At 41.7% G+C, this 22,343-nt stretch overlaps 1 protein-coding gene across 1 annotated transcript; it reads right to left on the minus strand.

Annotated features, from left to right (window-relative positions):
• Window positions 1-8: 8 nt before the first annotated feature.
• On the minus strand, window positions 9-19,938 carry Wdr82 (WD repeat domain 82; the record flags this gene model as incomplete). Its single annotated transcript, XM_005410348.2, is given in 8 exon segments — window positions 9-2,745; window positions 3,884-4,026; window positions 10,998-11,067; window positions 11,477-11,632; window positions 12,137-12,253; window positions 12,868-12,967; window positions 15,750-15,816; window positions 19,841-19,938. Coding segments are annotated over 8 exon segments (781 nt in total), but the record flags the coding sequence as incomplete, so codon positions are not given.
• Window positions 19,939-22,343: the final 2,405 nt, after the last annotated feature.

Raw genomic sequence — 22,343 nt, forward strand, 5'->3', positions numbered from 1 at the left:
CAAAAAACTGTTTTAAGACTGGTAACATGGAAAAAATGTTTATATGTTAAGTACAAAAGGGACATAAAATCGTATGTACAGTAGAATAACAACTATGTAAACACACCAAAAAAATCTATGCACAGAAATATCTAGAGGAACATTTAACACCAAAAGATTTAACAGTGCTATGTAGCATTTGGGTAGCAAACTGATTGTATAAATTCCTAAAATTTTAAAAAGCAATAATTATGATTGCAACAGGGAATATTTAAAAGATACCCTACTGGCTGGTGGTTTAGCAGTGTAGTATCACTATCACAAAGTGGCTTTGGCCTTAAGTCTTCAGGTGATGAGCAGCCCCTCCCCACTTAGGAGAGCTTAAGCACCCGGCCACTAATACCTCCCTGCAGTACAGCTCTCAGCCTAAATTCTTCCTTCTCTCTTATCTCTACCACCCTAGTTCCCCAGGTCACTACAGCTGCATCTTTTCCCTTTTCTGAGCAACTCTGGAGCCAACTGTAGTGCCACAGGGCCCAGGAGCAGAGGCTGTGAGCTGCCATATTTTCAAAGGACATGGTACTTCAGACACAGGAACTCAAACACAAATTATTCCTGCTGCTGGGCAAGTTGTCATTACAGATTAGTAAGTTACATGGTCTTTCTTGTTAACCCATGAGTTCAAGCACTCTCTCTGAAGTTAGTCCTAACGTGAATTTTCTACCTTGAAAAGGTGGGCAGTTAACAGCTCCTATCATCTGGTTCCTAAAGTCGCTATACTCTGGGAAGGCAGAACTACATAGGGGTGGCATGGTGGCAGTTGCAGATTTTATCTGCTTTTGGGAAAGATGTATAGTCTTGCTCTTTCAGTTTAAGTAACAAGTTAAAAAGTAATTGCTTTAAATAAAATGGGCTAATCATTCATAGCTTCTGCTTGCTGCTTAACAGAAGCAGTGATGGTTTGATTTAGCTCTAGCAGCTGTAAACCCTTGGGAAAGTCATAACCTTGTTGGGCCAATTTCTGGATCTGCAGGGAGTATTGCCTACATAAATATCTGGTTGGGAGCTTAGTAAGATGCCACTTGCTCTGCTCCAAGATGGCCATGTAGGGGAAGAAAAGGCCATGGCCTGTCTGTAGTTCATTTCAACCTGGGCCTAGCTAAAGCCCCCTCCTCTCAATAGGAGGCAAGAAAAACCAAGAAAGCAGACATACCAGCTAAGTGGGAATGACCTACAATTGGCAAAGTTGCTTCAAACTAAAAATACTTTGGTTCCAGCATCCTGTTCCCAAATGCTGCAAGCCAGGCACAGAAGCCATGCAAAGACTGTCACATGTATGTAAGCGCAGAGCATCACCAGGCAAAAAAAGAGTTAACACTGTAGAGAGGGCTCCAAAGTACGGCTTTAAGAACACAGGAGAGTCATCCCAAGACCCTCACTTAGCTGCCATGGAAACAGCAAGCACTAGAAGCTTTGTTTTATTTAGTCTTCCAAAGGGAAAAAGGTAACAGGGAAGACTAACACTTGTGGCAAACACTATTAGTAAGGATGTAATCTTTCTCTTGGGCTGCAGAACTCTATCTCCTTAGGCTGAACTTTGAGAAGCTACAGAAAGACAGATATGCATATGCAGGTATATGCATATATGTATACACAAATATACTTAAGTGGAGGTGCACACGCTGTGCTAGAATACAAACAAATCAAAGGTCATATATAAAAAGGCTAAATATAACACAGGCCTAGAACCAGCTCTTGAGCGGAAGCTGGGGAAAGGAGGGGGCATGAGGAAGGAGTGTCATCTGGAGACTATGTACACAATGTGTGATGGGCAGGGAAGGAAGGCATCAGTGTAAACTCACTCACTCCACAATACTGGCCCACAGGAAAGCGTGATACATCTCAGGTACAAAAATAGACTCCTACCTTGCTTTTGTACAAACCAAGCTTGGTAGGCACCCAGGATGACTGTGGGTTTGCCTTGATGGGGGGACTACATTAGACTGCTGGTAAACCTTCCAACCCTAGGAACTCACCTGTTAACTGCTTCCTTCCCCTTGCAGGCTCTTGGGCCTTTTCCTACCCAACATCAGAGCCTGAGGCCTGCCTACACCACCCATTCTCACCGGGCTAAATGCATGGCTTCCTCACAAGCAAGGTTCTACAGTATCTGACCCCAAGGTGTATGAAGACTTCTGTAAATGTTTGGCACCTAAGAAACATGATGACTGTGGAATAATGCCATAAGTACACAGGGAGACCCAGTAACAAGACATGCAGGGAGAGGGCAAGGGGCAATGAGTTTCCCTAGCGTCTCAAAACCAGAACTTCGGCTTCCCATGCATTTTTAGGGGTGGGAAAATGGATGTGCAGAACTGACAATTTCACTGGCTCCTCAGCAGCAATTACATTCAAAATTGAAGGCGCGTTGAGCGCTCCACTATAACCTAATTACAAGTCTGGTCACTCCTCTGGAGGAGCTTGGTGCGGTGACAGCTGCAAAGGCCAAGTCCCAAATGAATCTGTGGCACCATGAATCCTTCTGAAGAAGCTCAGCAAAGTAATTTTTTCTTTTGAGCAGATGTACAGCACGTACAGCACATCCAGGGGAAGGCCATGTGAAAGGATGTTCTCCAGCGCAGTCAAATGATCCAATCTCACTGTTAAGCTCAGTCCTCTCTGAGTTTTTCCTGCTGGCCACCTTCACTATTCACAATTAGCCAAACAGCATCAGAATCAATCATCAATGGTGGGCAACCAGAAGGCCTGGAAAGAAAACATAAATTGACTTTAAAAAAGCTAAGCATTTTCTCACTGTGGAAAGTTCTTACACCCTCCCCCATAGCATCAAGGTACCCAACCCCAGCTTTGGAGGAGTTATGCACAGGTGCCCGCCCTCTGACCAACCCTGGCACCCCACCCCCCTGCAAAGTGAGCTGGTTCCATTTCTCTTTAGCATTCACTGTCTACCATGTACCACAGTGATTTAGTGTTGTAATAAGCATAAAAGTCCTGTTGAGTCTAGGTAAGCTCATCCACCAGATAACCTCAGACAGGCTCTCTCCTGCCTGATCTGAAAAAAACAAAACCCAAAAAACGAAACAAAAAACCCCAAAATAGACTGGATAGCTTTCCTGTACTTTTTCTGACATTATTTTGATTTTTTAAAAAAAGGAGATGTCTGGGGATGTAGTTCAGTGGTACAGCCCTTAACAACCAAGCATGAAGCCCCTGGATTTGATATCTAGCATTATTAAACAAACAAGTAAACAAAAATATAATTTGTAAAAGGGCAAGGGCGGGAGGTGTATGGCTCAGTGGTAAAGTGCCTGGTCTCAACCACAAGGGGGTGGGGTGTGGGGGTGGGGAAGGCAATGTGCTCTGGGTAAGGTTAGTAATAAAATGCTCATTCCCAAATACCCACATAGATTTAGAAGATCCTAAGAGGAAACCAGAGGGTAAAACACTGATCTTTTGTTCTGCTAGTATTATCTAGGAAGAGATAAGGGTATGGAGTTAATTCTAAGTGATGAGTCATTATCAACTGCAAGATTTCTGAGGAATTCAATATAAACCAAGAGGAATAGAAAACTGAAAAGATGGAGTCACAAAAGATGGGTTCTTAAGGAGCAAAATACCTGTCAAGTATTATCTAGGTAGTATGGCCTAAAACCAGAGGAAAACGTGGCCTGCAATTTCTTGGGAGCTCAGTGATGACCCTAGATCTTAGAATAATGAAAGTGAAAGACCAGTTCACATGATGAAAGTTGAAATGGAAAATCACAGTTGAGAAACAAACTTTGGTATTTATGCCTATGCAGAACAGCTTGTTGTGGTCACTCAGACATCCCACCCTTCAACCGGAGAACCCCTATGTGAAAGATTCCTCTCATTGTTAACATACCATGTTGGAACATGCGCTGGCAAATGTCATGAACTTAGGGTTGAACTGCAAACAGGTAATGGGGCCTGTGTGTTTACCATCCAATACTGCTACTTTTATACCACTCTCACCATTCCAAACGTGGATCTTGCCATCTTCTGAACCTAAATAAAATGATGAAAGAAAATGTAATAACTCAAAACACAATACAAAGACAACTGAGGGCTGGGTGTGGTGGCGCACACCTGTAATCCCAGCACTTGGGAGGCTGAGGTAGGATTGTTCCAAGTTTGAGACCAGCCTGGGCTACAAAGTGAGCTCAAGGCCAGCCTGAACTGCACAGTGAGACCCTGTCTCAAAAAGACAGAAAAATAAAATTAAAAAAAAAGACAACTGAGAAAGAGACATGAATTAAGTTCAGGAAAGATGCCAAACTTCAGGATCTAATCCTCAGCAGAAATTAAAAGGGAAGAGAGACCGCTCCTGGTTATTTGTTCATGGAAAGTCACTTCTCCTCTAACTTTACTTTCCTCATCCAAAAGAGGGGCTGAATACCATTAGTCTACAGTGTCTAGCCACTAACACAACTGAATGTAGAGCTACACTAGGAAGTTAGTAATACTAGTAAGGTAGTGCTTTTACAGCATAACACTAATGCTGGCCCAGGGAACACCAATACAGACACAAGTTTCAGTAATGGCAAGAGTGTTTAAAAATGTTATAAGCTAGGCATGGTGGTGCATGCCTATAATCCTAACACTTTGGGGGGGTGGGGGAGGAGACCACAAGTTCAAGCTCAGGCTGGGCAATTTAGCAAGACACTGTCTCAAATTTAAAAAAAAAGGGCTAGGGATGCAGCTCAGTGTGAAGGCCCAGGTAAATCCCCAGTACTACAAAACAGAACAAAACAAAACTATACATAGCTGGGAGTGATGGCACATACCCGTAATTCCAGCACTAGGAGGACTAGTGCAGGAAAGTCACAAATTTCCTTTTCTGTTGTCCCGGCACCACTTATTTGTTTGTGACCTTCAATAAAGGTAGCTGTTTTTCTTTCACCATCGGTTGTATACTTTGTTAATTCTTTGCTTGCTGTACACAAAACCTGGAATCTGTTGGGCCCACCACATGGTAACATTTGCCAAGGAGGTATCAGAGATATCTGTAACTCTTCTCTTGGGGAGCCTTTCTTCTTTTACAAGCCACTAAGGGTGCTCAGTGGATGTATGAGACAGATTCCGGAGACCAATGACTGATCTGATTGCTGTTTGGAGCTGACTAGGCAGCAGTGAAAGGCTTTGCCTTTGCAGGAACCAGGTGGACTTCCACACATTGGGTAGGTCTGTGTTTGTGTGCATCCCCTTTTGCTGTTGGTCCTTGCAGCATAGGGGTGACCCCCTGTAAGTAGCTGTCGTTTTTCACAACCCTACAGAAATGTGGCAAAGGCAAGCAGAAGCAAGGTGGCTGACTCACACATCCCCTTCGTCACTGGAGCTAGGATCTAGATGCTTTGGCCTAAATAGAACCCTCCAAGCCACTTTCTTCTATTTTACTTAGGACTGGGAGGCATGGGCCCTGTCCACCTAATGTTATTTTCTTTGGGGTGGTACCTGGACAATGTAGATTCAGGTGGCTACTGAGATAGCTTCCTCTAGAGATGTCTGTGGGGCCGTGGGTCCCAGTGAGTCATAGGCTCACTCTGATCGAGTGTGCCTTATGAATTACTGCACCCCTCCAGTTTCTGGATCTCTCATTTCCCCTGCCCCCAAGCTTTCTTCTGTAGCAGAATTCAAATTATTTGGCTTTTTGTTAATATAGGGAAACAGAACTGGAAAGTACAGTGTTTCCTCATCCTGGGAAAAAGACAGGAATTTGTGTGTTGTAAATTTTCCCACTCTGGAGTTACTTTTCTAATGTTACTCCTTTTCCCCTATTCTACTCAGTTTTGTTGTCTTAACTGTGGCCTCAAATTTATGTACTTGTGTAGAAAGATGTGTAGCCTATATTTGCCAACTGAATTTTCACCGTGCTTGACTTTTGAGGTTTTATCAACAGACACATATGGTTTATGGCTTGATCTAGTGAGATTAGTTTTTCTGGAGATGTTCTTATATTGCAGGGTAGTGAGATATCATCTGTGGAAGTGCTTGTTTCTTAGCCAAAGGCTGAGAGCCCTATCTATGGAAAACTTGGGGTTTGGGGGTTCTACTCAGTAAAGTATTTGTTTTGCCTCCCTAGACAAGATGTTAACTGAAAAGATATCCAGCCAGTAAGGAATGCCAGTTCTAGACTCTATGACCAGAAAATGTATTGTGTTTACAAGGGGATATCCAATAGGTTCAAAGAAAATGGCACCAGTGTTCACTTAAGGCTGGAGATGTTGAGCCTCCAAGATGTTCAGCTCTACTGGGGGATACCTGACATTGGAGCTAGACAGGATCCTGTAACTAGAAGCCCTTCCTGTAAGGTTCTCATGTAGGAACTGACCTAGGGAAAAGCTCTATCAGGTTTTTATGATCTAAAGGCGTGGGAATCCACAAGGACAGCCCTATAATATCCCCACCGAAGGGGTGGGGATTAACCCAGCTACCGGCCTGTGAGGATCCCACAGCTTCAGCCCTATGAGGTCACACTTTGGGGCTGAAATACTTAGGAACCACCAGGAGATGCCCTGTAACATCCCCAGTAATGGGTTGGGGATTAACCCAGGGATAGGCCTGTTAGATTTCCCACAGTGGTCTGAGACTGATTTAGAGGCGGCTCTGGGCCTCTAAAGTTTCCATGTGGGAAATGACCCAGAGAAAGGCTGTATAAGGTTTCTATGATCTGATGGCTCAGGATCCCACTAATGGGTTGAAAATCAACCCAGGGAAAGGCCTTTGAAGATTCCACAACGGAACTTCTCGTTTTATGCACAGACCCATCACAAGAATGACTCATGTACTTCTTTAGATTCCCTGCTTAGATGCTTCCTCATCTACTGGGATCCAAGGTCCTCCAGAAAGATCTCATATTCTTGCACAATAAAAAAATGACCTATGTATGTACTTGGGGAAAATGAGATGTGGCTACCCCTTGGCATCCTAAAGTATATAATGTCATATTTTAATTATTTATTTTATTTTAAGAAACACGAAAAACAGGGAGAAGTGCGTTATGTTCATTCATGCCTTTATGGCCCTCTACCAGAGCCTTGATCTTTGCCCTAGAACAAATCCCCCCCTCAGGAACTGATGCTGCTAAGGACTCCCTTTTGTCAGTTCTTGCATACTACCTCCTTACCAGCCTACTCAGTCAGTACCTGCAGGAGATAAAGCCCAGCCCATACCAGGTCTGGGTCTGCCTACAGTAGGGCTCTAGATTCAGGGAACTCAACCTGGAAGCCAGCTACCATTCTACCCTTTTGGGGAGTGGCAGTTGCCAATGGTCCCTTTCAGGTATAAATCCTTTTTTCAGTTGCAGATATTCAGGAATGTAGGGAAAAATGAAGTGTCTGGACTGCAGAAAGACTGTTTGAGGACCCATTTTCATAACATGACAATGGCCTCTGATCGGACTTGGCATGATGTGTAGTTCTTACTACACAGCAGGAGAAAGGAAATGGATTATAAGAGCTGCTCAGCAAGCTAATGATGACGTTTTCACAGCTTTACCTCTGATAATCAGTTAACTGTTGCATTATTTGGATCCCAAAAGGGGCTTGAGTGACATTTTAACATAGGGTGTGGAGAAAACAAATGAAAGTTATACATCAAGGCTATTTTAATGGGTATGTGACAAGGGATGCCCCAACCTGTGAACTATGATAAGCTCAGGTCTATCAGTCGAGGTTCTGATGAAAATCCAGCTGTTTGTTGGGCGTTGTGTAATCCTGTAATCCCAGCACTCGGGAGGCCGAGGCAGGAGGATCGCCGAGAGTTTGAGGCCAGCCTGGGCTACATAGTGAGTTCAAGACTGGCCTGAACTACATGGCAAGACCCTATCTCAAAAAACAAAACAAACCAAACAAACAAACAAGAAAATCCAGATGATTTTCAGCTCTGGTTTGAAGAAGCATTCCATAAAAACATTAATTAGACCTGGAATGTAGAGGTGGTCAGATAACCCTATTAGTTTATTAGACAATCAGCTCCAGACACTATAAGAAAGCTCCAGAAAATCCAACAGGCCCACAAGCAGAGATGTCAGTTGATCAATGTGGTTTATTTGGTCCTTTAATAACCATGATGAAGTAGAAGACAAACAGGAGCTGAATAAAGAAAAGAGGCAGCCTAAAGCCATGCTTGCCCTAATGGATAAGGCTCAAGTTCTCAACACTAGGGGAAACTACAATAACCCAAAGAGTGATACAAGCACTGGGGCAGTGGGAAAAGGAGTGCCCTCTAAAACCAGTAAACATTTGCTGAGCCTGAGCATGGGAGAAGACCCTTGGCATAGAAGACTGCCCTCATTCCCAGAGAGGGATGAGGTCATTCATCATCATGGCAGTCCCGATAGTGAATGATGGTGCCTGAGGTAGCCCACATGGTCCTACATAAGTGTATTCCCATCACCTTACAGGAGCCTTAGGTGACCTCAAAGTAACAGCAAAACAAATTATATACTTCTCTGATCCTGGGGTGACTTATTTGAATTCTAGTTTCTTATTTGGGTGAACTTCCATCCCATTCTAAAGTTGTTGTGGGTTTTGACAGCCTTCTTTACTCTCACTCTTTAGAAGATTTCCTTTTCCAACTTGCCTTTGTGGTGATACCAGAGCACTCCATATCAGTAACTGGAAGATATACTCTCTCTACTTGGGACCACCTTAACATTCAAATCTCTGGTAACCTAGGTCCTAGTTGCTAGACCCAGTCAGCTTGACTCCATGGGGCCCAATGTCTCTGCTGGGAGTGGATCCTCAAAGATGGTATAATGGCCCGGGGAGGGCTGTCAAGGTCACTCCAATAGTCATTCAGCAAAGGACCCTAGTCCATATCCTCACAGAAGATAGTATTACCTTAAGAAAATAGCTAGGTGGGAGATAAAGCCCATTATTGGTAAGTTTTTGGCTACAGGGTTACCAGTGCCATGCCAGTCCCTGTGTAATACACCCACTTTACAACAGTCAAGCCATCGGGAGAATATCACCTAGTATGAGCTCTCAAGACATGAGTGAGGCAAGGGTACCTGTTTGTATATTAACAGCAGTTCCATACACCCTTTCAGCACACATTCCAGGAGACACTGAGTAGTTCTCTGCCCTGCATCTCAAAGATGCCTTCTCTTCTATCCCTGTGGATCCTAACTCCCAAAACTTGTTTGCCTTGAAGTGGAATGGCCCTTACACAACCTTCTAATCACTCCTGCCATTAAAGTACAGGAAACAGTTGGATTCACCTTTCCAGGGCAAAACCCAAGCTGCCACAGACATAAGAAAATGAAGAAGTACACCTATGAAGCAGTGGGTAACCTCAAGTTTCTTTTTGGGGGTGGGGTAGGGTGGGGTGGGGTGGGGTTTGAGACAGGGTCTTACTATGTAGTTCAGGCTGGCCTCCAACTCATAGTGATTCTCCTGCCTGAGCCTCCTAAGTGAAGGGATTATAGGCTCATGTTTCTTTTCAGAAAATACCAAGCAACCTGCTGAACCAGATAAGCAAAGCTACTACTACACTTTGAGTTCCTTGCCCAAGTTGTATTATAACATGACCTCTTGTTCCCCCTGCCCCTCCATCATGGTGGATGTTTCAAAAACTGCCTCTAATGGAGCTAATGAACAGTGATTCCTTATACAAAACAAAACCTTAAAACTAATCACGTCTTTTTCCTATCTACAGTGATCTAAGAACTAGACAGATAAAGCCAGTGATGGCAAACCTATGGCATGCATGTCACATCGGGCTATATTACTGAAAGTTCTAAAAGGTTTGGCATTGTTGGACTAGGTGAACTTGCTCCAGTATTGCCATTCTTGAAGACCACACAGATTTGCTAGCATGGTGGCCAAATGACATCATGGGGGACCAGACTTCGTAACTGCCAAAACAGAGGGGTTATATTTGTTTCTGAAAGAACAATCAAGTTTTTATGCTAACCAGCCTAACACAGTAAATATACAGCACAGAAGTTGGCTGGCTGCACTTCTAAGATCTGTAAGGAACTATTAATGCTTCTCATCATCTTACTATTTAGATCTTACAAACTTAATCTCTTGGTCAAATATTTCGCTTCTTGTTTGAGAGCTGTTAAATTATTGGTAATTGATGGTCCAACCCCAAGATTGAAGTCTACTTTCATGGCTCATTAAATAAACCCTGAGAGGAAGAACTGAGGTCCCTCTAAACTCTTAGATCAGACAGGGCAAGAGTTTTTTGGTCCCTGCATAGGTAGGGCCAGCGCCCCTACTCAGCAGGAAGATGGCCCTCCCTCCCTCAGCAGCTCAAAAAAGATTTTTGGGAACCAGGTCTTTCCGGGTAATAGTACAGTAAAAGAATGCGAGCTGAGGAAATCATTCCCCTTTACCCATTCAGCTTGGGTAGTAATCCCACCTTACTCACTCAACCCCCTGGAGTGCAGGCAGCACCTCAGAAGCTTTCCACATAACCCCAGACCAAAGCACTTGCTGCCTTTTTTGTTCTTCTCTTGCTCCTGAGCCCCAAAGCCTGACTTGTCTGCATGGCATGCAGCACTCCTCCTCTGTCATTCCAGCACCATTTCTCTATTCGTGACCTTCAATAAACATAGCTGCTTTGTTTTACCACTGACTGTGTGCTTTTCTCCCCCTTTTAAAAATTTATTTATTTATTTATTTATTTGTTTGTTTGTTTGTTTGTTTGTCTTTTTGAGATAGGGTCTCGCTGTGCAGCTCAGGCAGGCCTTGAGCTCACTTTGTACCCAGGCTGGTCTTGAACTCTCAACGATCCTCCTCCCGAGTGCTGGGATTACAGGTGTGTGGCAAAGCCCAGCCTGACTGTGCTTTGCCAGATCCACCACATGGTAACAAAGCTGCTGGGTTTGATCCCCAGTACCAATGACAATGACAAACAACAATGCCTGCCCCCCAAAAACCTATTAAACAAATCATATGTTAGTTTGCTTAGAAAAATATATGCATGTTACCAAAGAAATAACCCTAAGGGAAATGAGGGGAGCTCACCAATCATAATAAACTGAGAGTCCGGAGTAAATGAAGCCTCTAGTGTGACAGCTTTGCTGTTGGCATAACCCTGAAACAGAACAGAGTAGTTCTCTTATTACAGAGCTACCAATAAAAATGACTGCCTGGAAACACCAAACTAGCACACACATCTCATTCCTTTCCATGAAACCCTCTTTGTCATACACATTGCAACCAAGATTCCAAACGTGGCTGCCAACCTGTACGACCCAATCTCTAACCCCAACTCCGTATTTAAGGGGAGCCCCTAACCCTGTTTAATGTTAGGAATTATTATACTTAGTAAGAAGTCAATATCTCAATTCAAAGGAAATAGTTCACATGTAGGGAGAAAACGCAAGCCCTTACTTTGATCAGTGAGCTAAGGATAACTGCTGGTCTCCACTAACGAGCTATCAATTCCTAAGCCCAGGAGGTATGAAGATGGAAACAACCATGTTCAAAGGCTGTCAGCTCACCCCAAATGTGTGCATCACCACTCCCTTGAATGCATCAATGAGACGGATGAAGCTGCCATTGGTGGAAATAAGTATGAGCTTGCCATCATTGCTGAACTTAAGTCCTGTCCATTCACAAGTCCGATCATACTGCATTTTAAAGGTTGCAAATGGCCCCTGCAAAAGATAAAAATAGCAAGCACCCCCCCAGGCCCAAGGCATATAAATAATTCTTTCTGTCAGAGTCAACTCCCATTCCATCCCTTTAGATTACTTTTTACTGGGTTTTAACACTTTTCTTTTTCTTCTTTTTCCAGTACTGGGAATCGAACTCACGACCTCGCGCTTGCCAGGTAGGTGCTGTGCTGCAGAGCTAAATCCCCAGCCTGATTACTTTTTACTGGAACTACAGGATGCTGCTGCCATCTGGTACCTACCAAATACTTCCTCTACCACAGAAAAGGCTCGAAACATCCACCTTAGCTGGGTGTGGTAGCCAACTCCCATAATTCCAATAACTGGGAGGTTGACGCAGGGGGATCAAGAGTTTAAGACCAAGATGGCCTACACTGCAAGTTCAGTACTAGCCTATACTACACAGTAAGACTCTGTCACAAACAAAAATGTCCATCTTATACTTAAAACTCCATAATGAGATACCCCAAAGACTCAAAGATTTACCTTGTCAAAAGAACGAAGGTCATAAAGCTTGACCATTTCAGAGTTGACACCAGCAGCAAAAATTAACCCTTCTGGATCAAAAGAACAAACCGGCTTGCCCTGTAGATGCATGAGACCCTAAGAGAAAACACAAAAAGTTAATGGATGACAGGCATAGTGGCACATGCCTGTAATCCCAGCACTCAGGAGGCTGAGGTAGGAGGATCACTGTGAGTTCGAGGGCAGCTTGAACTATATAGAGAGACCTTGTCTCAAAAAAAAAGCTAACAGATGGAGGATCTACCACTATATAATTTGTTTTTCCTGGAAAACAATATGAACAGATTAGTTACAGAATAAGGAAATAAAAATCTAAATGAAAGGAAGCTTTTAAAAGAGGTCATCGTATAACACATTCGTATAACGTATTTCTAATCAGAGGTCATATACAAACATATCTCATGAGGTTAAAAGCTATGTATCTAAGGCTCTTGGAACAGTGTTTTGTTTTGTTTTGTTTTTGTTTTTTGTTTTTAACACTAAGCCATAGAGTCTAAAACAATTTGCAGCTGATTGGGGTATTTGCTTTCCAAGTCGCAATGCATCAGGACAAGATTGTCTTTGAAGTTTAAGAAGATTCAGGATTCCTGGATGGAACCACTGCTTTTTCTCTTCCTTGAAAAGGAGAATTGATAATTACACCTACCATAAAAAATGCTCAAAAACCTTAACTATGAGGTACTATTACCTACCTGGCAGTTAGGAGACCGGAGATCCCAAAGTCGAATGGTTTTATCAAGAGATCCAGAAATGAAAGTATCATCCACGGGTGACATGGATAAGGCCACCACTCTGCAAAGCATCAAGATAAATGGGAGTTGAAACAAAATATGAGCAAAAATTGGAGGTGAACTGTAAGTCATTCTGAATACTTATATATAGCTGTTCTTCCAAAACTGCCATTCTAGGAAACACAGACAAGTATATATAGTATAATCTAAGACAACTAGTATAATGAAAAAAACCCTTAAAACCCCAGGATATAAATGTATGGTTCCAATGCAAATCTAATGCACATAGAAATACTATTTCATGCCTATTAGTATAATAAAAGAGTTGATAAACATGAGGATAGTGGAGAAATTGGAATTGCTGATAGAAATGTAAAGTGGTACAAATACTCTGGAAATCAGTTTTTCCAAAAGAGGGTTTTATGTATAACCCAGAAATTTCAATCCTAGAATTGAAAATATATGTCCATACAAAAAATGTACACATGTATCACAAGATCATTATTCACAATAGCCAGAATGGAAACAACCCAAATGTCTATCACCTAATAAGTGGCATACACATAAAATACAATGGAGTATTATTTGACAATAATGAGAATTAAACACCAAATCATGTAACAATATGGATAAGCCTTGCAAACATCATGTTTTAGGTGAAAGAGGCCAGACACAAAAGGCCATATATTATCTGAGTCCATTTATAGAAAATGTTGTTTTTGCCCAACTCTGAATATACAAAATAGGCCACTGATTTGTATATTTTAAAAGGGATATTTTATGGCATGTGAACTATATCTCAATAAACAAGCCCGGGATGCTCGCACATGCCTGCAATTTCAGTTGAGGCAGGATTGCCTGAAGTTCACAGCCAGCCTGGGCTACAAAGCAAGACCATGTCTCCAATAAAACCCAACCCAATCCAACCCAACCTCAAGATTTTTTTAACAGGATGGCAGTGGACTACACTAATGTTTCTCATCTGGAGTGGCATCAGTATTACTTTGAAAGGAAGTTAAAATTTAGATTGTTAGCTGGGTGTGGTGGCACATGCCTGTAATCCCAGAACTCAGGAGGCTAAGGCATGAGGATCACTGCAAGTTAGAGGCCAGTCTCAGCTACATAGTAAAGTTCAAGGCCACACTGAACTTTATAGTGAGACCCTGTCTCAAAAAACAAAACAAAAAACAAACAAAAACAAAACAAATTTAGATTGTCAAAATCTACTCCCAAGGTTTCCAATCCAGCATGGTTGGGCAGTTCTGGTAATCTGAGTTTCTTACAAGCTTCCAGAGGAAGGAGAGGTCACCGACCTGGGAACAACACTTAAGAGAACCACAGGCCTGTATATGCCAGCACTCAGGAGGCTGAAGCAGGAGGATCTCCTTGAATTCAAGGCCAGCATGGGCCACATAGTGAGTTCAAAGCTAGCCTGAACTGTCTCAAACAACTAAAAACACCCCCCACGCATACACACAATCAAAAGACAAAAAGAAATTTTAAACTATGCTAGGCCTAGTGGCATGCCTATAATCCCAGCACTTACAAAGCTGAGGCCAACTTGGGCTACAAAGTGAATTTAAGCCTAGCCTTAACTACATGGTTAAAGCTTATCTCAAAAAAAAAAAAAAAAGAATTTCAAACAATGCCAGGTCTGGTGGCATGTCTGTAATCACAGCTCTCAGGAGGCTGAGGCAGGATTACCTGGACTAGTGAATTCAAGACAGTTTGAAATTATAGAGACCCTGTCTCAAAAAACAAAACAAGAACTTCAAACAACTGTATCGTCTTTATAAGAAGTATATTCGTAAACATTAGTTTGAATACAATAAACTATCCACTTGTCATGAGCCATTCTGACCAGTACTATACAGTAACCAATCAGAAGTACAATTTTAACAGAGAGCCCAGTGCATCTCTTTCTAGGGCTCCATCCCACAGCATCCAGTCCTGGATTGCTGTAAATTTACAAAAGAAATCAGGAAGAAATACCCTTGAATAGTCAGCTGAAACTTGAAAAGTTGGAGAAAAAAAAGTGTGGGAAGTGGGTGGATAGAGAGAAGCAATCTAGTATGGCATAAAGAGATAAACTTTTTGATTTTAAAGGCAACGAAGATTTTTTTCTTTCACATCTTCATTAATATCTTCAAATGGAGGGTTGAGGGTGCAGCTTAGTTGTACAGCTCATGCCTAGCCTGAGTGAGGCCTGGGTTAAATCTCTAGCAATACACACACATACCCCAAAATGGTAAATTTTTATGTAAAGGCCTGTTGAAATAGGGGCCCATCTATACTGGAGGCTACAAAAACATAAATGATTCTTTTATTAAGGAATATCTAAGATTTAACATTTCTAAATACCATATATATGATACATGTTTTGGTTCTAGAGAGGGAAAGCAGGGCCTCTGTCATGCAAAGTATAGGCTGTCACTAAGCTATACTCTCCAGCCTCTTATTCATATTTAAAATGAGATTTCGGTTATCTCTAAAGTCCTACCCGTTCTCATTTCCAAAACCTCATTAAATTAAGAGTTGACTTTTTTTTTTCCGACTGGGTCTCACTATGTAATTCAGGCTGGCCTTGTAACACACTGTGTAACCCAGGCTGGCCTTAAACTTGTGGCAACCCTCCTCTCTGTCTCTGGAATGCTGGGATTTATAGATGTGTGCCACCACACCGAGTCCAAGAATTGACTATTTAAGGTATATCAGGAAGAAAAGATGAAGAAGTGTCAAACAGCAGTGAAGTGCCAGTTTCAATTTACTGATAAAACCTCTCCACTCACGTACTGCCTGTGTTACCTCAGGGATAAAGTAATTCTATAATACTTGGTTCTTACCTTTTGCTATGTCCAGGAAAGTACCTGATATATTTGTTGTCATGCAAGGACAGGTAGCGAATAGTATCTGTGGGAAGATAAATACTGATTACTAAAAAATGAATTTACTTTGCATTTTCATCTTGAAGATAAGGTTTAAGAACCAACAGTATCCCTTCACTCAATTAAAGTGTAAATTTACAACAGTGAGTAATTCCTCTTGCTAGCTTAAGAGTATGCACATAGATTTCATGTAATTTAAAAGAGCAAAGTTTAAAATCCATGTTTTGAGGGTAAACTCAATGGTATAGTGCTTACCTAGCTTGCATGAAGCCCTGGGTCCAATCCCCACACCACATATAAATATTAGAAAATTTAAAAAAAAAAAAAAAAATCACTGTTTTACTCCCAATCTTTGAGTTCTTCATAATAATGCAACTTGCCCTGCAAATATAGCCTGGCCAAAAGAAAAAAAAAGAAGACACTGGTCTCAGTACCCACAGAATGGCAAACTTAAAAACATGTGTCTGCTGAGGAAACAGGACCAAAGAAGTGAGCGGCCACACTAAGCTGAAGATCAGGCTAGACATTGGCGGTACATATTTGTCCAGGGCTCTCCAACAGTACTGACTCATCCCAATGTTCAACTGGAGACAAAACTTACATTGAAACTAAACAGAAAGAGAAGTAATGCCTCAAGACATGCTGAACTTAAACGCATGAAGTTCACCAAGTCATACCAATAAGAAGATTTTGATGATGTCAAAGAAAGGAATAATCATACAGATTTGTGCTTGAGAGAAGTAAGATGCACACTTTTTTTTTTGGTAACAAGAATTGAGCACACAACCTTGTGCCAGCCAGGCAAGCACTGTGCTGCTGAGCTAGATCCCCAGCCCAAGATGTATACTCTTAAAAACTGAATGATTCTATCTGAAAAAGGAAATAAAAAAGTGGTAGCAACAGGAGAATGAGGTGCCATAAACAACAGAACTGATGTGTCTCAAGCATATGCTAATTAAAAAATAAAAAACTAGAACTAAACCAGGTGTGGTGGTACATGTCTGTAATCCCAGCAGTCTGGGAGGTGGAAAAAGGAAGATTCCACGTTCAAGCTCATTTTGGGCAACTTAGTGAGAGTGTCTCAAAATAAATAAAAAGATGAGGCTGTACCTTAGTGGTAGAATGCTGAGCCAGCATGTGCAATGCCCTGGATTTGATCTCTAGCATGAAAGAAAGAGAGAGAGACAGGGAGGGAGGGAGGGAGGGAGAGAGGGAGAGAGAGAGGGAGAGAAGGGAGGGGGAGAGAAAGAGGAGGGGGAGAGAAAGGGAGAGGGAGGGAGAGGGAGAGAGAGGGAGAGAGAGAGAGGGAGAGAGAGAGACAGGGAGGGGAGAGAGAAAGGAAGAAAGGAAGAAAGGAAGGAAGGAAAGAAGGAAGAAAGGGAAGGGAGAAAGAGAAAGAGAGAAAGAAAAAGAGAAAGGGAGAGAAAGAGAAAGAACGAGAGAAAGAGAGAGAGAAAGGGAGAGAGAAAGAAAGAAAGAAAAAAAGAAAGAAAGAAAGAAAGAAAGAAAGAAAGAAAGAAAGAAAGAAAGAAAGAAAGACCGAGTGAGCGAGCGAGCCCAGTGTGGTGGTGCACTCCTGCAAGTCCAGCATTCTGACAGGCTGAGGTTTGAGAGACCTTGTCTTAAAATAAAAAATAAAAAATAAAAAAAGCTGGGGATATAGCTCAGTGAAGGCCCTGAGTTCAATCCCCAGTACTGCCAAAAAACAAAAACAAAATGAAAACCTAGAAAGACTATGCTCCTAAAAAGATGAGGAAAAGGAAAAAGCTGTTGTTGAGAAAAATGTAGTAGGAAGTGGTGTCAAAGTACAGAGGGCCAAAAAAAAGCATACAAAGCATACTGCAAAGACAAACAACAAGAATAAACAAGTTGAAAGTATCAAGTGGTTCACAAGGATGCTTTCTACTAAACATGCATTTAACCTAGGAGGAGAAGGATACCCTTTAAAAAAAAAAAAAAGGCATGCTTTTCATCTTTTTGTTCCTTCTTTTTGAGATAGGGTCGCATTATGTAGTTCAGGCTAGCCTTGAACTCACTCATGTAGCCCAGGCTGGCCTTGAACTCTCGAAATCTTTCTGCCTCAGCCTCCCAAGTGCTAGGATTATAAGTGTGAGCCACTATGCCTGGCCTTTTTATGCTTCATACCTGAATCTACATCATTTCCTTGAAAACATCTTTAAACTTCTCAAATGACAAGCATTCCTAGTTGCTCTAGTGCTAGTACTCACCTGCCCTAAGAAGAAAAAACTCCCTCCCATTACCTGGATTCCCAGAGATGAGCAGGGCTTCACCATCCTCACTGCCCCACTTGGTGGCTGGTGCTCTGTTCCTGGCAAGGCAGTGGCCTGTACAGTTATCTCCTATACCGGGTGGTATCATAGACCCTCAAACTGTACAAACTACTACCTCAGCCTGGAATCAGGCAAAACGAAACGCAGCGCTGGAGAAACTCTTCAGGATGTACTTGAGACAGGAAAGGCAACATCCCCACAGCAGAGCCCCAGCAGCAAAGCTGCAAGTGCCACACATTTGCCTCATCTTGCACCACATTTGGAGAATCCTCATTAATTACTCAGAAAAGCAACCCAACAGAAAAAATATACCAGTCATTTAGGTGATTACAAATACGTATTTCCTCAGAATCCTAATGTTTTACATTTGTATCCAAAAGCACCAATTGCATTGCTTACATAGGAAATTACTTCTGAAACAGACATGAAAAGTAGAAATTGTACACTTAAAAATCCAGTACTGTTAGAAAAGTCTCATTAAATAAAAAAATGACTTTTGCCCATTTGCTGAGACATAGCCAAAACAGCAGTCTAACCAATCCTTGTTGAATGACTTTAGAAAAACCTTACTATAAAAGCAAAACAGCCAGGTGTGGTGTTGTACACCTGTAATCCTAGCACTTGGGAGGCTGAGGCAGGATGAGTGTACCCTGGGCTACATAGGACTGTAAGCTCAAGGCTGGCCTGAAGCAGATGGAGACCCCGCCGTTTAAAAAAAAAAAAAAAAAAAAAGTGAAGCAATAAATCAGAGATGTAATTAAAAACAAGAAAGAAAAATTAATTCTGTGTGAAATGTTATAGCTCAATCACCAAGAAACGTGTGAAATATTATAGCTCAATCTGTCAATTTAGAAGGACTTCTAGGAGAAATGCAGACAAAAATAGGACCATTTATTACAAAAAGAACTTCACAAGTTTTAATTTCTAAAATCTTTACTTTTCGAAGATTAGCTGTATTTAAAATTAAAAAGGAAAGGGCTGGGGATTAACTGAGTGGCAGAGCACTTGCTTAGCATGCTCAAGGCCCAGCACTGGAGGAGGGGGACATAAAGTGTAAAAAGGAATATATTTAGATAAAAAAGTTATCTCTGGGTGGGGCATGGTGGTGCACACCTGCAATTCTAACTACTCAGGAAGCTCAGGTAGGAAGACTGCATATACAGCACAGGCAACTTAATGAGACCTTGTCTCAAAAAAAAAAGTCTGAGGATGTAGCTCAATGTGAGATTGTGGCACACCCAGCTCAATCCCTCATAATAAAAAGAAAAGAAAGTATCTTTGGAATGAAAGATGAGTAAGGTCACTGGACTGCCTTTTATGACACAGACTATAAAAGTTTGGACATATACCAGAAACTCCTCTAACTTCCCTTAAACTATCAAACATTTGTGAAAACTTCTCAAGTCCACATACTTTAAATGGGAAGGTCCAGTAGCTTACCTCTTGCTGTGCATAGTATTCTTTTGTTCTAAAAGTATTTTTTCAAGTTTTAAGAAGTACAAATCACAAGTATAATTAGCTGCTTCCTTTTCCAGTCCCCACTGTAAACTAGAGGTTTTTCCTATTCAGTTCTAAGTCCTTCAGAAGTGCTCCTGGCTTGCTTCCAGCATTCCTTTAGTCATAACAATGTAATTAGCATTGCTAACATCATAGGAAAACATTTAAAGCAACTATAACCAAAGCATAAGTAGTCCCAAAGATTCCACGAACTATTTAACAAAGGAAACTGTGACCTTCCTCAAATAAAAGGGTACTCACCATCTATTTTGTTAGAGCTGTAAACAACTGTGTTTGCCGCATGAGTGTATCTGATGAGGTCCACACCGTATTTCTTACTGTACAGGGTTCTCTTAGGTCTGATGAGCAAATAAGAGAAAATACCATCAAAATCCTCCATCACCAAAATCTAAGATCTATACATATAAAGAGTAGCATGTGAATGATGTAGTCAGGGCAAGGATACTTCTAATGCTGGAAGAAAATAGAATTTCTTCAAAGAGCAGGAATTAAGCAGATGTGATGCACACCTGTAATTCCAACACTTGGGAAGGCTGAGGTAGGGGGATTGCTGTAGCCCAGGCTGGGCAAACAGTGAGTTCAAGGCCAGCCTGAGCTACATAATGAGACTCCGTCTAAACAAAACAAAACGTGAAACACTACCACCCACAAAAAAGTCAAAGGGAGCAAAACAACAACTGAACAAGGCATACGGTGGCACATGCCTGTAGTCTGAGTTATTTGGGGCAGGGCTGAAGAAGGAAGGATGATTTCAGCCCAACAAAACAGCAAGGCCTCCTCTCTGAAAAACAAATCAAAACAAAAAAAACAACCTAGGGGTGGGGAAGCACACCTATAATTCTAGCACTCTGGAAAGCTAAGGCAGGAGGATCACAAGTTTGATCCCAGCCTGGGCAACATAGTGAGACTCTGTCTCAAGATAAAAGTAACAACTTGGGAGGCTGAGGCAGGAGGAGCACCATGAGTTTGAGGCCAGCATGGTCAACGGAAGTGGGTTCAATGGCAGCCTGCAGTACACAGTGAGTCCCTGTCTCCAAAATAAACAAGTGATAAAAAATAACAAAACTGCTGGGGATGCAGGTCAGTGTAAAGGCCCTACTTGGATTCCACTTCCAGTACTGCCAGCCAGCCAGCAAACAGCACCTGCACACTCACACACACCAAAAAATAATCCAACACAATACTGTCTAAAGAACAAAGAATACCTCTGAATACCTAAGGTTAAGGTTAGGAAGTAGAATTAAATATTGGAACTCAACTCAGGCTTTACCACAACATTCAAAAGTAATCTCTGAGAAAAAGAAAAGGGTATGGTACTTATTAGGGGAGAAAGGCACATGAAACAACACAAGTCATAAATTACTACAAATGAGGATATGAGAATACCTAAGCTCAAGAACTTTTCTTAAGCCACTTAGAAAGCTCTTTTTTAAAGAAGGAATGATTTATCAAACTGCAACCAGATACAAAACTAGTTGCCTTCCTAATATAACCTGCTCTTGCAGAACACATCCGCCTCCCTATGTACAGAGCCAAAACACTTTGCCTAGTCTTTTAGAAGGCACACTTGACTTTCCTTAGTAAAACTACTCTAAGGTTCTTTTCTTTTTACCTTATGTAAAAACCACTCATTTTCAAGCTATAGGTTACCCTCTATAGGACTTTGAAGACCAAACTAATGGATCTTGGCAAAATTTGTGACCAAGTACTTTGTCACACGCAAAGTTGCACAAAATCTTTTTAGAAACCCAAATGTCTCTATACTACTAGATTTGAATGCTACAACCATTCTGTATATGCACCAAGTCAGTCAACAAAGCTTTTACCATAATACTGTGCATGTAGGTATTAGGACTTCAAAATCCTGCACCAAACTGGGTGTGGTATATGCCTGTAATCCCAGTTCTCTGGGAGGCAGAGGCAGTAGGCTAAGAGTTCAAGACCAGCCTGGGCTACACAGTGAGTTCAAGGCCAGTATGGACTATACAGTGAGTCCCTGTCTCAAAAAACAAAATAAAACAAAACAATTACTGTACCAATGTTAATCAAGAGTTCCAGTTTATGAAAAAGTTCACCCTCTCAGTGTAAAATCCTTTTGGAATCTAGATGCTAAACAATCAAATGACTCAGGCAGTATTTAGGGTCAATCACTTGCACTTTCTATTTTTGTTAACGTCAGTGAGGCTGAGGATTTCCCTCTATAAAATCTATTCCAGTCAAGAGTTCTCACTACATTTGAACTGAATTTTCCACATGCTTACCCTTATACTTCACTCCTAAAAACATCAACGAAGTGTACCTGGTCCAGTCCACTTTACAGGCTTCCCTCACACAATTACAGCAATTTTAACCTGAGCGAGTATGTGTGTGACTGCTCTCTAAAGTCAGTCAACTTTACACCTATCTGTGGCAGAAGTTAATTCTAGTATTTCAGCCCACCTACAACAGAAAAGACAGGGCTGGGCATGTGGCGTAGTGACAGAGGGCTTGTCGGACATGCATGAGGGTCTACATTTGACCCTGGAAAGACAATTTCAAACAGTGTGGTGTATAATCCCAGTACACAGGAAGCTGAGATAGGAGGCCCACTGTGAGTTTTGAGGCTAGTTTGCAACAGAGAGGTCCTGTCTAATACAAAACAAAACAAAACAATGGTGAAAAAAATGTGGGTTCCACTTAGGTGTGGCCTATATACCTCAAATTTATTGAAACACACTGAGACTTGTCTCTCATAAAACAAACT

The sequence above is a fragment of the Chinchilla lanigera genome, unplaced genomic scaffold (genome assembly GCF_000276665.1).
Source record: "Chinchilla lanigera isolate Chin_1 unplaced genomic scaffold, ChiLan1.0 scaffold00131, whole genome shotgun sequence".
NCBI classification, from domain to species: Eukaryota; Metazoa; Chordata; class Mammalia; order Rodentia; family Chinchillidae; genus Chinchilla; species Chinchilla lanigera.